A 15515-nucleotide genomic window follows, 5' to 3' on the forward strand; every position below is an offset into this window, starting at 1 on the left:
TGCGCACAACTATTATTATTATTATTATTATTATTATTATAACTAGATCACACATGCGCACAACTATTATTATTATTATTATAACTAGATCACACATGCGCACAACTATTATTATTATTATTATTATTATAACTAGATCACACATGCGCACAACTATTATTATTATTATTATAACTAGATCACACATGCGCACAACTATTATTATTATTATTATTATTATTATTATAACTAGATCACACATGCGCACAACTATTATTATTATTATTATTATTATTATAACTAGGAAGAGGTTAAAAAAATTAAAAATTAAAAGTTAAAAAATGGTTTTATTTAAAAAATCGTTAGAACCTTGTTTTTTAATTGATAATGTTTTTTGTTTTTTTTCCTTATCCTTATTAATTAAGTATATGCTTGACTTTGAAACAATTGTGAAGCAACGTTTATCATCGAATAATATAAAGCGATGCCTACAAAGAAAATGGTTTCAATAAAAATGGGTTTAAACACTTTTTAATTGAACTTTCTTTTTTAGTTTGTGGCAACTTTTTGAATTAAAGCAACTATTTTTGGGGTTAATTTTGATTACATTTTTAATGGAATATATATAAACCAAATCCCTCTTCATAAAGAAGTGTTCTATGGAAAGTGTGGAACAAACAAAGGATTTTAACACTCATTCTTATTTACCTTTTTGTTTTTTTAATTGAATAAAATTTATCATGAGATTGAAGCAACTTTTTGTTTTTTGACCAAAGACTCAATATAGCCTCATCATCATATGAAAATGTTTTACCCATAATGTGGGTCAAAAACAAAGATTACTTCAAAGAAACCCGTTTAAAAAAACAGGTTTAAAGCCTTTTATTGAAAGTTTTTCTTAATTTATATACATTTTTAAACTTTTTTCATTATATTAATTTAAAAAGCAGCAAAGGATTTGTACACAAATGTTTAGGGGAAGAAGATCTTTAATGAACATAAAAACGAAAACGAATTTGTTCACCAGAAAGGTGGGATAATGAAACTCAAGTTTGTTCTAACATTTCAACACGGGAGACGAAGAGAAGAGGAGGAAGACTTTCATTCTGCATGATATACGAGGATCTGGTCTGAGAAACAATCATGATCGAGGGAGAGAGAAAAAAAAGGTGTTTCCCTCCGTGTTTGCACCGACAACCCGGCACTGTGATTGTCAAGAGGCATAGTTTGTGTCTTAATCTACCCAAACAAAATCATCTAAACGCCTGAGAAGTGAATCTACTTCCTCCTGTAGCTGATGACCCCGTAGACCACGACCCCGGCCAGAGCCACCAGAGCTGCTCCTCCGTACATCAGGGCAGGAAGCTCACACTCCGACTCCACCGGAGCGGCCGGCGGCACCGCTGGAGGCGCCGCCGTGCTCTCGCAAGTGATGGATATTATCTGCGGTTTTAACTGAGCATCGGGTTCTGACTCTGGTTGCACAGTGGGGGGTTCTGGCTCTGGAGTGGGCTCTGGTTCTGAAACGGTTTCAGGTTCTGCTGGTGCTAAACAGGATTCTGATTGTGGGGCCACTTCAGCAGCAACTATCTCTGGTTCTTCAAGAGGAACGGGTAACGGTTCTGCTGGTTCTGGTTCTGGAGGAGCAGCTTCAGGAGCCGCCCCAAGCTCTGGCTCTAAAGAGAGAAGTGAAGGCTCTGACGATAGAGTGATAATAGAAGGTTCTGAGGTTAAACTCACTGGCGTTTCTATGACGACCGCTTCATCTAATGACACTAGAGACAGCGGTACTTCAGGATCTGCTGACACCGGTGGAGTCCGGGTCCTAAACTGCTCCCTGAGCTCGGCCATGTCGCTCTCCGTCCCCAAAACACTGATCATGCTCTCGTCCACCGCCTCGCCTCCCTCCTCCAGCAGCTCCTCGCGCTCCACGTGCACGATGTCCGAGTTGGAGGAGTTGTTCTCGCTGCGCTCCTCGGCCATCGCCGCCGCCTCGTTGCTGTCCACGCTCTTGGAGTCGTCGGGGTCCATGGCGCCGATCTGTGCCCACGACTCGTGTCCGACCAGAGACACGGGGAGGCTCTCCGTCTGCCAGGAGCTCTGCAGGCTGGTGCCGTCGCCCTCGCACAGCAGAGACGGAGGTTCTGGGCTCAGCCGGTCCAGGTGCGGATCGGCGGACAGGATGTATATGTCGTTGCTGTCTTCTGCGATCGCGTCGCTGTGATCGACCTCAGACTCGCGGACAAATATCTCACCCTGGAAACACAACCATATTACAGCATAAATGAAGTAACCTTTGGTTATATATAGTATAGAAGTGCTATTTGAATATTGACCTGTTGAATTTAACATTTCCAATGTAGGAAATAAAGTGTTGTAAGTGTTGTAAATAAAAAAAAATGGAAGCATTGAATTATAAACAAAAAAAATGGGTTAGATAAATAAATAATAAAAGGTTGAATTTATTCTTTAGTATTATCTTGATCTTTAAAGTATGTATTTTTTTGAGTATTGTTTTGATTGTTTAAGCGCTTTGTGACCCTGGTCTAGAAAAGCGCTATATAAATAAATATTACTTACTTACTTACTTTAAATAATTGAATTAAAAAAAAAAACATTTTATATTTAAATTCCAAACCTCTCTTAAATAAATGCAATATTATTTTTAAAGTAGCCTTTTTAATGTAATATACAAATCTAGGTATATTAATGCCATCAGACTGTATTGAATATAATAATAATTAAGTGTAAGAATGAGCTACACATTTTAATTAATGGTATTTAGAAAATATCATTTATACTTTACAATACTACATTTACTATAATAAACTCCATGTAAAGAAAAAATCTAAATGTTGAAAATCATTCCAAATAACATTTCACTTTTCGATATACTAATTATGGAATTCAATTATTGAACAAAGAAATATTCAAATGCTTAAAGGTATTTCATTAAATAAATAACATCTTTCGTGTTTTCTCCTGCATGTCTTCCAAAACTCAAACAAATAAATCTAAAAAATCTGTTTTTGTTTATTATCAACGTATATGTGTGTCTACACTTAATCTATGATCCATTTTGAACTTCGCATAGTTCTGTACAAAACATATTATTATACATATATTTTACAACAGCAATAACGTGGACAATAACAGTATAACTAATACTATATTATAGTACATTTACTACAATTATCCAAAGTGAAGAGTATAACACGTTTACTACTCGAGCACTTGATAAGACTAATACGTTTGTTTGTGGCTCCCCCTGCTGCCCGAAAGGTGTAAGTGCATATGGCCGTAGAAACGGAACGGGTCCGTTTTTGAATTTGTTACGAAGACCAGAGAAAGGGTTCAAAGCTTCTCAGTCATCTTCCAGTTTACTCTCCCTGGAAGCTTCAAAACATACTCTCGGTACTTATGAAAGAATTATGGAATCGATGGTATATGCAGTGACGTGAAAAGGGAAAGTTGTCGAGTTGAAAGAAGAGAAAAATACAAATTCAAAAGGAATCACCTTATAAAATTATTGATTTTTTAAAGTAGAAATCCTATCTACAATTGCTCCAATGATCTTTGTTTATTGTGGATATCAAATAATGTGAATAAAAAAACAGAAATAAACGCAAAAATCAACTGGGACACATAAGACCCGCTACAAGAATGCATCAAACATAAACCAGTAGAACTTGTTGTCCGCGGGCGTTAATAACTCAACAATCCTCATGAATTCACAAGTTGTGAGACACATCTCTCATCAGTGAAACTATAAAACTGACCCAATTCTGCAGCTCTGGTTTGAGATTCAGCTTTGAAGGACACGACAATGGCATCTGTGTCCCACAGGAGAGATTAAATCATCGTCATCGACCTTTAGATTTCAACGTTAATCTGCTTTTTATTTGCATCCTCAGGAGACGCGTCTCCGCCAGAGCTGGGTAATGACCATTAAAAGCATTCACAATCCTACTCAATGCTTTCTTTTTTCATCCTTCTTAAATAATCCATTAAAAAGTGTAAACACAGGTCATACCTGCTCCGTTTAATCATCTTTACTTTCACTCTTCAGACAAATAACAACGACAAATATGTTTTCTAGGTGTGACCTTGAAACTGGGAATTGGCGGACAGGTTATTCTTGCACAAAACATGTTTATTTATCGAGTGTAGAGGCCAAAACGGTCATTCGTTTTATATGTAGGAGTCAAAGAACGACAGACACGAGAAGAACCTTCACTGCAAACAAGTTTGAAACTAGTGTGTGTGTGTCAGCACCTGAGCTTGCTGACAGCAGCTGAGCTGTCACTTCAATTTACTAACAAAAAAAACACTCTGATCAGACGGTGTGTTCTGGCAAACCTTTAGCGCTGATATCTTGTATCATATTGACAACAAAAACAAAAAGAGACAGTCAATGTGATGCCGGTGTAGAAGAGGACAAATGAAAGCTATTGCAGTGGCTCAGGAACAAGAACCAGCAGGTTTTTATTATATATACTTTCTTTCACCTTTTCAAATGTCTGTTACGCCCACAGCTATCATAGGTTTTAATAATAAATGTTAGAATTTAAATGCATATTTCATCTTGAGATTTTGGTTAATATATTGTTCCTTCTGTTGCTAAAAATTAAATATACTGTACATAATATATTTTTTAATTATAGAAACATTTTAAACATTGATACTATAGAATTATGTGATCGAGTTTTTCATCATATTGTACCTTTTCTTTCTCCTTTAAGTCTATTTTAGTTACTTCAAGCCACTGGATGGCAGCAATCCTGACGTCCTCCACAGCTAAAGGAAGCTAAAGTCAAAATCCCGGCTATGACTGAGGACGAGAGGATACAGTCGACTCCAGCAGCTTTTAAAGCTGAAGTTTGGACACATTTTGCAGTTACGACTTTGTCAGGAGTCACGTTGTCTGTAATATACTGCAACACCAGAGTCAAGTACTCGACAATACCATACATATATCCTTGTTCCTACAGTATCACAATATATCGTATTTTTTGCCCCTGTATTGTGACCTAATAAAGTTTCGTTCATAGGGTATTTTAAGGGATTTTGCAAGCACGCCACATTGATTGGCTTCGAAAGAATCATTACAGCTGCACAGTCATGCACACATTTCCCCCGTCTGTAGCTCCAGAGATGACGCTTACATAACCGAAGCAAGAAGGTTCGTGTGCACGGTGACACGACACAAACCCCGACAGCACCACATCTGTCTAAATCACCAGTACCGTTTCCAAGCAGGATCCTACTCCTTAAAAAAAAAGGTATTTGACGAAATATTTTGTTGCACAATAACACCCTAAGGTCCTGAGTCGTCATCCTGCCTGATATTTGCACACTCATAAAACCAACGCCGTGAGAGCAGGTGTCACGCAACACTCGCATTCAATGCCGCTAGAGATTCCCGCAGAGGTCAACGGGTTTAAACATTATAAATCATATCTAAAAAAAAAGTACTCATTTCTAAAATGGATCCACCATCTTCTTGCTCGTGTCCCCATTACCACCGCCGCCGACCTCCCTCCCCCCCCACACACCCATTCTCCTACTGTTCCAGGGCTGTACGCTTTGTTCCAGCCAAACGAAGTGTGCTCCATATTAGGGTCATCCCAAGGCTTAGGGTCTACGGACGTGACTAACAAAGGCTGCAGCGTTATGGCCATCACAAGGGGTCGCGGTTATTGTACGACGATATTATTACAATATTTGCGATCTTTATGCATGTATATTTTTGTTTACATATGAAAATAAGCAATCATTTTTATCTTTAAAAAATGTATTCTTTTTGCAGTTAAACAGTTCAAATTGAACATTTAAAAAAAACACCTACTTACCGAACAGAAACTCTGATCCCTGCACTGGTAAATAAAGTGAAGACGGCGAGGAGGTGCGAAGTGTTCGTGCAGGCGACTGTCAAACTAAGAGAGATTTCACTTTTGCTGCCTCACCGTCGCTGACCCCGCCCTGCCTCATATTCCCCTCCCTCCCTTCATACTTTCTCTTCATCAATGCTGATCCCGCCCTGGCACATCATCCGTTCATCCCCTGTGACATAACGCTGGACAGGAATGCGGCTCAGACGGGGTTGTCGGTTCACAAACATTAGCACAAAAAAAAAAGGCGACCCCGGCGTCGCCGCCATGAGGTAATGGCGGCCGAGACACATTATGGCGCCTTGATCGTGATCTGATGGTATTTCGAGAAAAACACCTTTCGTCAAATCCAGCTTTGGACAATTTTATCGTCAAGTGAAGAATTTTTACTGCAGGCATGTTTAAGCACAACAGCATTTCTTTCTATGACTCACGTGGAATTCTTCTGTACAAAACGATGACAAACCCACTGTTACCAGGCCAGCATATTATTTACAGACTATTTCGACAACTTAAGACTTTCATAAATTATTGTTTTAGAACAAACACTGTTCATTGTTGGTAAATATCTATAGTAAAATAATAAAGGAAACATCATGACCTTCCTTTTAGTTCACGAAACACATTTTCAATTGAAACATAACTTTAATATAACAAAATAAATTGCATAAAAATCAACATAATATTCAAATAAATACTCTGGGACTTCTGACACAAAATATTGATTTTAAATTAAAGAAGTTAAAGGTTTTTTTTTTAAGAAACGCAGGGGTGTAGCTAAACAGCGCCCTCGTCTGGCTCTTTGTATTACAGAAAATGCAATTCAAATTCATTTAAAATATACTACCTTTTAAAGTATTCAGTTGACAAACACAGCGGCAATATATCTGTGACAATTATATGTCAATAACTCAAATGTCAAAGAATATACAGAGTTTTTATTTTAACTATATAGATCTAGCAATCTATTTTAATAATTCATTTTTTTAAAATCTTATTTCTACATTCTAAATATTTTTTAGGAAAGTGCATGACAAGTTAAAACAATTGCAATTAAAAAAAAACATTGATTTGGTCTTTCAGCCAATAAACATATTTGTTTTAATGCTTTGATTATCAAGTTAAATGTCATTTTGGGATGAACTTAGAGAACTAAGAAACAAGCAGGTGCTACTGAAGTATTTCCACAGAGTTCTTGAATAAAATGATTTAACAAAGCATTTTTTTCTTTTTGGACAGTTGGAAATAACAATTAATGCTCTTAAAAATTCAACTTCCCTGAAGTCAAAGATGCCAGTTAATATAAATATAATAAAAGTTTGTGTTTAGAGAAAAGGTATTCGCTGGTATCATTTTAAACACACTTCAACCTTTCAGAAAAACATTCCTGATACGAAGGGCTGTGAATACCTTCTCAATATTTGTTCTGTCTGCAGCTGATAGTCCTTTGCATGAGAGCAGGTAGATGTTACTGTTGCTCACTCACTTTTCTGTTACAGTTTTTACAATACATTTGAAATTATATACCAAAAATACATTATCAAAAGAATGCATGTTTTCCTGTAGGGAGTATTTTTTTCTCCTGGACACAATGAGTCCATAACTACCTCAACATCTGCTGCAACAGTCATGAAGAAAGAATAATGATTCTCTCACATCCTTCCTTTCTGGTCCCTGAACAAAAGCTATTGTACTTTATTACCACTTGACTTGGACCCTTGAATCCTTATGTTACTCTACTTTATTTGCCAACATAACAACTCGTAGTCACTCCATCACTAAATGAAATGATAAATAATAACTCACCCATCCTCCATGCCGGATGACGTCCGCAGCCTCCTCCTCAAGAAACCGAACCCCGAGATGCAGCAGAGTTTGAATGGACTGACCTTCGTTTTGTAAAGCCTGAAGAAGCACCAGAGGCACGAGCACCTGAAAGAGCATCAATAAAAAACGATTAGGCAAGAATCTGGCGATACGATACGCATCACGATACATTATTATAACAATGAAGTCCATTAACATCTCAGACAACCTGGAGCACCATGCAATATCTAGTATCCGTCTGTGTATAATTATTTAACTTTAAACTCTGTTTTAAAGCATAAATGAGTCCAAACATCAGCTATAAAAATATATTTAACCCTTGAAATGACATTTTAACTTTAATTCAGTTATTTTATTTATTATTTTTTTGGTGAAAAATAATTTGTTCTGTGATTAACACGATTTCAAAGTAAGTAAGAAACGCATTTAACAGTGTTATGACTAAACTTGTTAAATGTTTGACGGCCTTTATTCAACCAGTATTAAACACAAACTCTCAATTGTATGAGGCAGATTAAAATGATGAAGTCAACATTAACACATTTGTTATTGTTGACTTTCACGCAGTCGATAGAAAGTTTCTCTCGTCTCTACAGAACAGCAAAGTTAACTGCTTCGTTTTGTTTCGTCTTTCTTGTTTATAGGATCTGCTCATATTCTCCGTCGTGATGCATCTTTAGATGTTTAATAAAGTTAGTGCCGTTGAATCCTATGCAGGGATTTCACCTCCAAACATCTGCACACAGCAACACTGCAGCAGAGACGCTAATGTTAGCTCTGTTGTTAGCAGAGGCTGCTTCACTGGCGTCGAGATATGACTTCAACGCAAATATATATTTTTTTAATATCGATACATTGCTATTGAATATCGATACAGTATCGGGAATATAAATATTGCAATATATCGCTATATTGATATTTTCTTACCCCCCTAAAAATGATCAATTGTTTAAAGATGATAAATCGACATCAATTCAGACTCACCTTGTTCCAGCTTCCCTGAGTGTGTGTCGACAGATCCAGTGCAGTTTCCCTGAATCTCTCATAGTCTAGCAGCCTTGAATCACAAGCAGTTAAACAAAAAAATACAGTTATTTATTAACAAAAGATTAACTTTTGAAAGACAACGTAACAACGGCTCAATAATCTAGTGTCGACCAGTTTGATTGACAGTTTTCATGTCTTCTCTTGAGAGGGACTTTTGCAAAAAGAACATTTACCAGATCTAGTTTATTATGGAAAAAATCTGAAATAAACAACAAAATGGCGGAGTCTGGTTTGATTTATCGTGAGTTTCTAAAATTCAGTTAAACATTGTCACGCTTCAAAAGGAGTTTTTGTTTCTATAGTTATACTGAGTGGTTGTTTACCATCTTTAATTTTAAAATGTAATCTTTAGAGCGATGGCACACAGGGACAAAATTATTTAGCAAGAATATTATTAATCCTCCAAGAATATAAGAGAATACCACAATCAGACTCATACCTAATCATCTATTTGTTCGTCCTCCTCAAATCAACACTCACTTTCCTTCAACAGTTATTGGACGTTTTAAAAAACTATGTTCTTATCTTATCTTAAACACTGGCATCTTTATAGGACACTGTTTGAACATGAACTTGCCCCCCGCACCATAAGGTGTCCTCAGACCTACCCTGTGATGAGTTTATGAACAGCTTCGGGCAGGTGTGTGTCCAGCTCTCGGGTCACTTTGTCTCCCAGGTTGGCCAGAACGTCTTCGATCGAGGTCTCAGGATTGTCTGGACTGAACACTTGTGACGTGCGGCGATCAAACCCTGTCCTGGAGAAAGCTTGAGGTAAACACAATACATTTTTAAAAAAGGTGAAAATAATGACCATGATATCATCAATCTTTCCTTATGGATAAAAATCTAAATTTGTTTGTTAATAGGTTTTTCCAAGTCTGTTTAATTGTGTTCTATTGAGCGAGGCAGTTGTTGTGTTGATATAATTTTATACATACAGTAGTATTTATATCACACAACTGTCTTTGAATTCATATTAAAGGACAAAGAAACGCTGCCATCGTTCTCTTACTGTATTTTATCAATTAAACAAACTTGTGTTTCACTTTAAAAAAATACTTTGACTTGCAACAATATTAACAAATCCCACATATACAACGACACCACACACAAGGACAAAAGTAAACATCATTATATTATACACAACTTGGATGGTTTCGGATTAAAGTGATGGAAAATCGAACACTAACAGATCACTAAACGTTTAGTCGGTCGATTCCCGCTCGACATTTTTATTCTTCTCAAGTTGCTTTTTTATATATATATTTTTAAATTATATATATATATTTTTGCAGTGTATTTCTGTGTGTGTGTGATAATTTGGTAGAAAGTATGTCTGATTTTCTGGTGCAGACGACAGGTTCTTAATAGTTTAAATTGAGTTCATTGGTTTGCAGTATGATGCATGTGAGAGTATAATTAAAATATGTTTTCATTTGTATCTAAACACGGAGCATAATAAAAATTATCATGCATCATTAAAGTGATAAGATTAAAGTGTTGATTTCTACATGGGATATATATATATATATACACATATAAACATTGTTTTTGCTGCCACTTTTATGGCGTAAAAAGGTCTAAAAAGGCTGGAGGGAACTTGTTTTCTATGCTTCTTTACAATCTTTTTTGATCACAGTTCAACTAGCGTTGTAGTGAATAGATTTGGATATAAATAGTTTATTACTAACTCATGTTAAAAGGACAAGATGAGAAATAAACAAGTAACTTTCAATCTGCCTGAATGCTCTCATCCCCTGCTTACATTCTGCTTGGCTGCCCTCCACATTCTCTCCTCCCTCAACAGCCAAAAAACTATTTTAGAAAAACAACAACACATTCAGTCACCAAAGACTGTCAGATCTTTTTTTAGGGACTGAATTCTATGCTGTGTTTTTTTCCCCCCGTTTCTGAGGCAGCAACAGTTAGAAGCCAATAAATTCCATAACAAATCCATTTAAAAAAAAAAAAATCCAGATCATCAAAAAATCCAATCACTTTCATGTTCACTCATTTCAAATCAATTCTCTCAAGTCTAATGAAAATACTTTTACAGCTTTTTCTTTTACAAACAAGCCTGTGTATGCGATTAAAAAAAAACAAAAAAAAAGATTCTCAAAAATAAGTCACTCACAGGCAGCGATTTCATCTTCCAGTTTACTGAGTTCCTCGGCCACCTCCTCTCTTATCACCGTCCTCCGCTCAACTGTGAGACAAAAAGAACAACTGGTGAAATAAACCACAGTGAGCTTCAAGTTCAGATGAAAACCATCACCAAGAAAGGATAAATGCTTTATCGAAAGAGGATTGAACATGGAGTCGAAGTTGACAATTAAAGCAAAACGTTAACTTTTTTTGTTTGTGTCTGTATGTGGAGCTTCTTGTTCGTCGACAATCACTTCTAGTTTTTAACATCTTCGTGACAAGTATGCAGTGATGGCATCTACAGTATTTCACCCCAAGGATCAGTGATGGTGTTTCCACCCCGAGCTTGTTGCTGTTTCAGCATTTAGCCGAAACAACGAGCTCGCCGGCCGCTTTTCCTTTGGGCCGCTGGCGTGCGAGTAATCCTACAGTGATTGCACATGACAAGCTGTCAGAAGTACGAGCAGGTCAAGCGGAAAGCAGGGATCAGCCACTCGTCTGTCTTTCTCCACGGCCTCTAACCATGTTTTGAACAATAGACAGGAAGTAGAGAAGAGTGAGCTCTTCACGCCGAACTTCGACACGTTAGCATGCGCCGCTGAATGTGATCCGTTTTGACGTGTGCGGAAGAAAACTAAAGTTATTGGAAAAATAATTTTTTTTTTTTTTAAAAGATTCATTATTTGCATATATAGCACACGGGTATTGATATTAAATTCATATTGAATTCAAATGCTCAAACCTTTTTTGATGTATACACTGCATCTCTAAAGAAAAAACTACCTTTGGTTTGCAATCTGTGTGTTGTTTATTTATTTATTTTTAGTATTACTTTACCTTATTTATTTTTACTTTTATTTATATTTATATTTTATTTTCTGATTGGGGGGAAAATAAACAAAAATCTGTTTTTTCTGAATTTCCCTGGTCTGTTAAAAAAACAAAAAAGTATATTACATGTGTGAAAATGTATACATTGTTGAATATGTCGCAATAAACATATCTGAAAAAAAAAGAAAAAAAAGATTCATTATTAAATTATGAAGCATATTTAGCAGTTTTTTCCGAGGGAGGAGCATAATATGTTGTTAAATCATTTATAACCAGATGGCGATTAATATAGAATAACAAAAAAAATAAAATAAAGGAGCTTTGAAGCATTTAAGCAATTGTATTGTATTTTATTTTTATTTCATCATAAACATACCTTGTTTTTCTATGGTAGGATAACAATGTTTGCTTATCGGAGTTTATAGATTAGAAACATATTTTTAGACGTAAAAGTTTTTAAATTCAGAAACTTAATGTCAACAATGTTTTAATATCAAAATGTTTTGGGATCAAAACACATTTTAAAAACGTCTAAGTGAATTAAAAAACTGCAACCATAAACTGATCCTACATGCAAACACTAAGTGACCTAACCTTCGTGTTATTTAGCAAACTATTTTTTAAACTTTTTGATTACATTTCTGAAAATGGTGATGACGACAAGGTACACATTTTGATCCGCGAATCTTAAAAGGATTCACCAAATCTTCGCAGTATTACTGTGTATGTTGTGCAACAAACTCGGAAAAGCTACTGCCACCTGCTGTCTCGTGAAGCTCATTGCCATCACCGGTTGATTTTTTTTTTTAAATTGATAATATAAATCTATCTAAATCTAAAATATAAATGAACACTCAAAATATGGACATAAATGAGCTGCTTGGCAGAGGTCTGTGCGTTCTAGTTTGTGACTATAATAGTCAAAATGTTTCTAGTTCTTCTTGGTTTTTGCTGATTATGTCCTGATGTCGTCTGGTTTTATTCCTTTCTCGACGATGCAACTGAAAAATGTGGAATGTCGGTGTTTTCTTTTCAAAGCTCACATGTGTGGAGCAGCTTTTGCAGTAAAGTTGAGCACGTCAGAGGAAAATCGATAAACAGATCAAAACTAAAACTTTCAAATCTTGTTTACAAGTGACTTTACAATTCTCCCTTTTAGAAAGAACATCTTTTACTGTACAATAAACCATAATTAGACTTAAGAAGAATTTCTAAAATGTAATAAAAACAGCATGCGACTCACACCAAAGCTTTCCCTGAAGCTCCGACCAACATAAATCCACAGTTGTCTTTTGAAAGTTAAACATTAAATATATACTTTAAAATAACTTTAAAAACTCAAATAACCAATAGAATATTTGAAAGTTCACTTTTTCTATTAAAATAGTTTCCCACAACAACTAGAACAAGATCTTTAGGTGATTTACAACAATTACGTTATTTATAACCACATTAAAATGCATGTTATAAAGTAAAAATGTTTTTCTCTTTACTCTACAAATACATAAATACAATAAACCTGGAGAACAAGTTTGACTGAAATTTTTCTGAAATGGTAGAAGTAAATAAAAATGTCACACATCCAAGATTACTTTCCTTTCTCCTGTATCTAATCTCACCAGTGTGGACGGCACGATCCAAGTCCAGGGTGTAAACTGTAACTTTACCGTTAAGTCACACGTTTAAAATAATTCTGTAGTTGTTTTAATGTTTTTCTACTTCTTCAAAAAGTACATAGGCTTAAGAAAAATCAAAAGTTTGAGGGTTTGGGGATATGAACAGCAGAAATCATATAATGTCGAATTCAACAAAATCCAAAAAAGTTTGTTTGTTTTTTAAACGTTTTCGTGATTAAACCACAAGATAAATCTACCAATGAATAAGAAGATCAGAGATAACACAAATTACTACATATACATCAATACAAAGGATTCATATTCTAAATGAAAAGAATATCAATAAAAACCTTAATTCTTTGAAAAAAAACTAGTAGGGTTTTAAGAAAAATTTTATATATCACACATATTTTTTCCCCATGACACCGTATGATTTTTTTGGCTTTTAAATAATGCTATATTTTTTAATCACAGTTCTTATATGGTTTATATTTTATAGAGTAAGTGCAAAATAATAAAAAAAATATTTCTTTTAATTCACAATTAACCCGTAGATATTCACACGGTTGCAACTAAACATCCGGCCGCTAGACATTGCAGCAGTCATTACATCCTCCACAGATAACAGTAACAATATAATCCTGGTGAGGACTGAGGACGAGAGGATACAGTGGACTCCAACAATTGGACATATTTTGGTTTCAAAGCAAATGAAAGCGGTTACAACTTCATAAAGAGTCATGCGATCTGTATTTTGTAACAAGTGCTCGGACAATACCAAAAAAATATATCCTTGTTACTACAGTATCGCAATATACCGTGTCGTTCCACCTGTATCATCATCGTACCGCCAGATTCTTGCAAATACACATGCCTGTCTACTAATGTTTTATTGTATTAGGAGTGTGTGTGTAGGCTACAACAGGTGGTATTTCCCAGTGTGTTAGTGCTGTATGGGTCCATGCTCCAACATACATGTCACACATACAACAAGTCCATAAAACTTTGCCCTTGACGGCCGTGTTTGCACAGAAGAAAGTACAGTTCATTCACAGCCTCACCTTGAGGAGCAGCTTGTGCTCTGCTAGCAGGCAGCAGTCCCAGGCAGCTGAGCACTATGAACCTGGTTTCATAGTGGAACCCCTCAGGCACGGTGGTGGGGATGGAGGCACTGGAGGGAGGGCCTGAGGTAGCCATTGCGAATGATGATCAGTCAACGGGGGGACATGAAAGCTCACTTTTTTTTATCTAAGAGAGGAAGAAACCAGGATGTTAGTTTGTGACCAGGGCTTGCATAATTCCAGTAAACAAATAAAAAAAAAAACACAAACAAAAAAACTAACTTGTTAATAAAGAAATGGGGGAAAAAATGTGGCTGAAGTTCTGTCCATATTAAACTCTGAATTAAAAGTTAAAAACGAATACATCATGAGTGGAGGAGCGACATTAGACATGTTTAAATGTTCCATGTCATGGCAGACCTCAGTAGAAGTCACATTGACGCTCAAGCTAGCTTCGCAAACGTGTCAATAAAAAAAAGCGCAAACCTCGGGGTCAGAGGACGTCGACGGTCGAATGCTCCTACCTTGCTGGACCAGGCGGGGAACGAGTCCTGACGAAGTAGAAAGTTGGAGCAGAAGGTCCAGGATCTGGTGGTGGAACCACTGGTTGCAGCAGCAGCGACTGCAGCAGAGACTCGAGAGGAAGAAGCTGAAGCGAGAGACTCTCACGTCGCAGTTCTTGCGCTGCTCGCCTTCACAATAAAAGAATCTTCCATCGGCTGTTATCTCTTTCTTTTTTTTGGTTTTACTTTACTAAGTTCGGCGTATATCATATTTTTGTTTCTTATTTTTACAGAGGTTGAGATGTAGGTGAAGAATCTCGGATTACCTGCTCACAAAAAACACCCCCACACGCTTATCTACCCTGGGTTTGCACCGGGGCTTCCCCCCAGTTATGGTCAGAACAGACTACAAGAAAATAAAACTTCTTGACTCATCAGCAAAACACACAAAGAGACTCTAATGTTGTATTTCATAACAGAATTCATGTTGTCTTTCATTATATTGTTTTTACTATTGTACTGTTTTTTAATTTATGGTACCATTTTTAAATATATTAAATGTGTTGTTTATGTAAAGTAACTCGTGAAATTGAATGTCTAAAGGATTCTATATAA

At 36.1% G+C, this 15515-nt stretch overlaps 1 protein-coding gene across 2 annotated transcripts; it reads right to left on the reverse strand.

Annotated features, from left to right (window-relative positions):
• Nucleotides 1-950: 950 nt before the first annotated feature.
• Nucleotides 951-15509, reverse strand: bcl2l13 (BCL2 like 13). 2 transcript variants are annotated; one of them, XM_087797153.1, is made up of 7 exons: nt 14922-15509; nt 14398-14584; nt 10879-10950; nt 9353-9509; nt 8682-8754; nt 7677-7802; nt 951-2235 (listed from the first exon to the last, which is right to left on the reverse strand). In XM_087797153.1, the coding sequence occupies exons 2-7, from the start codon at nt 14531-14533 to the stop codon at nt 1258-1260; spliced, it is 1542 nt and encodes a 513-aa protein (XP_087653279.1). In that variant the 5' UTR covers nt 14534-14584; nt 14922-15509; the 3' UTR covers nt 951-1257. The 2 variants fall into 2 exon arrangements, with proteins under 2 accessions (XP_087653279.1, XP_087653281.1); XM_087797155.1 differs by having other exon boundaries at nt 14884-15509.
• Between the last annotated feature and the right edge of the window lie 6 nt (nt 15510-15515).

This window comes from Callionymus lyra, chromosome 8 (assembly GCF_982586985.1).
Source record: "Callionymus lyra chromosome 8, fCalLyr1.hap1.1, whole genome shotgun sequence".
In the NCBI taxonomy this organism is placed as follows: Eukaryota; Metazoa; Chordata; class Actinopteri; order Syngnathiformes; family Callionymidae; genus Callionymus; species Callionymus lyra.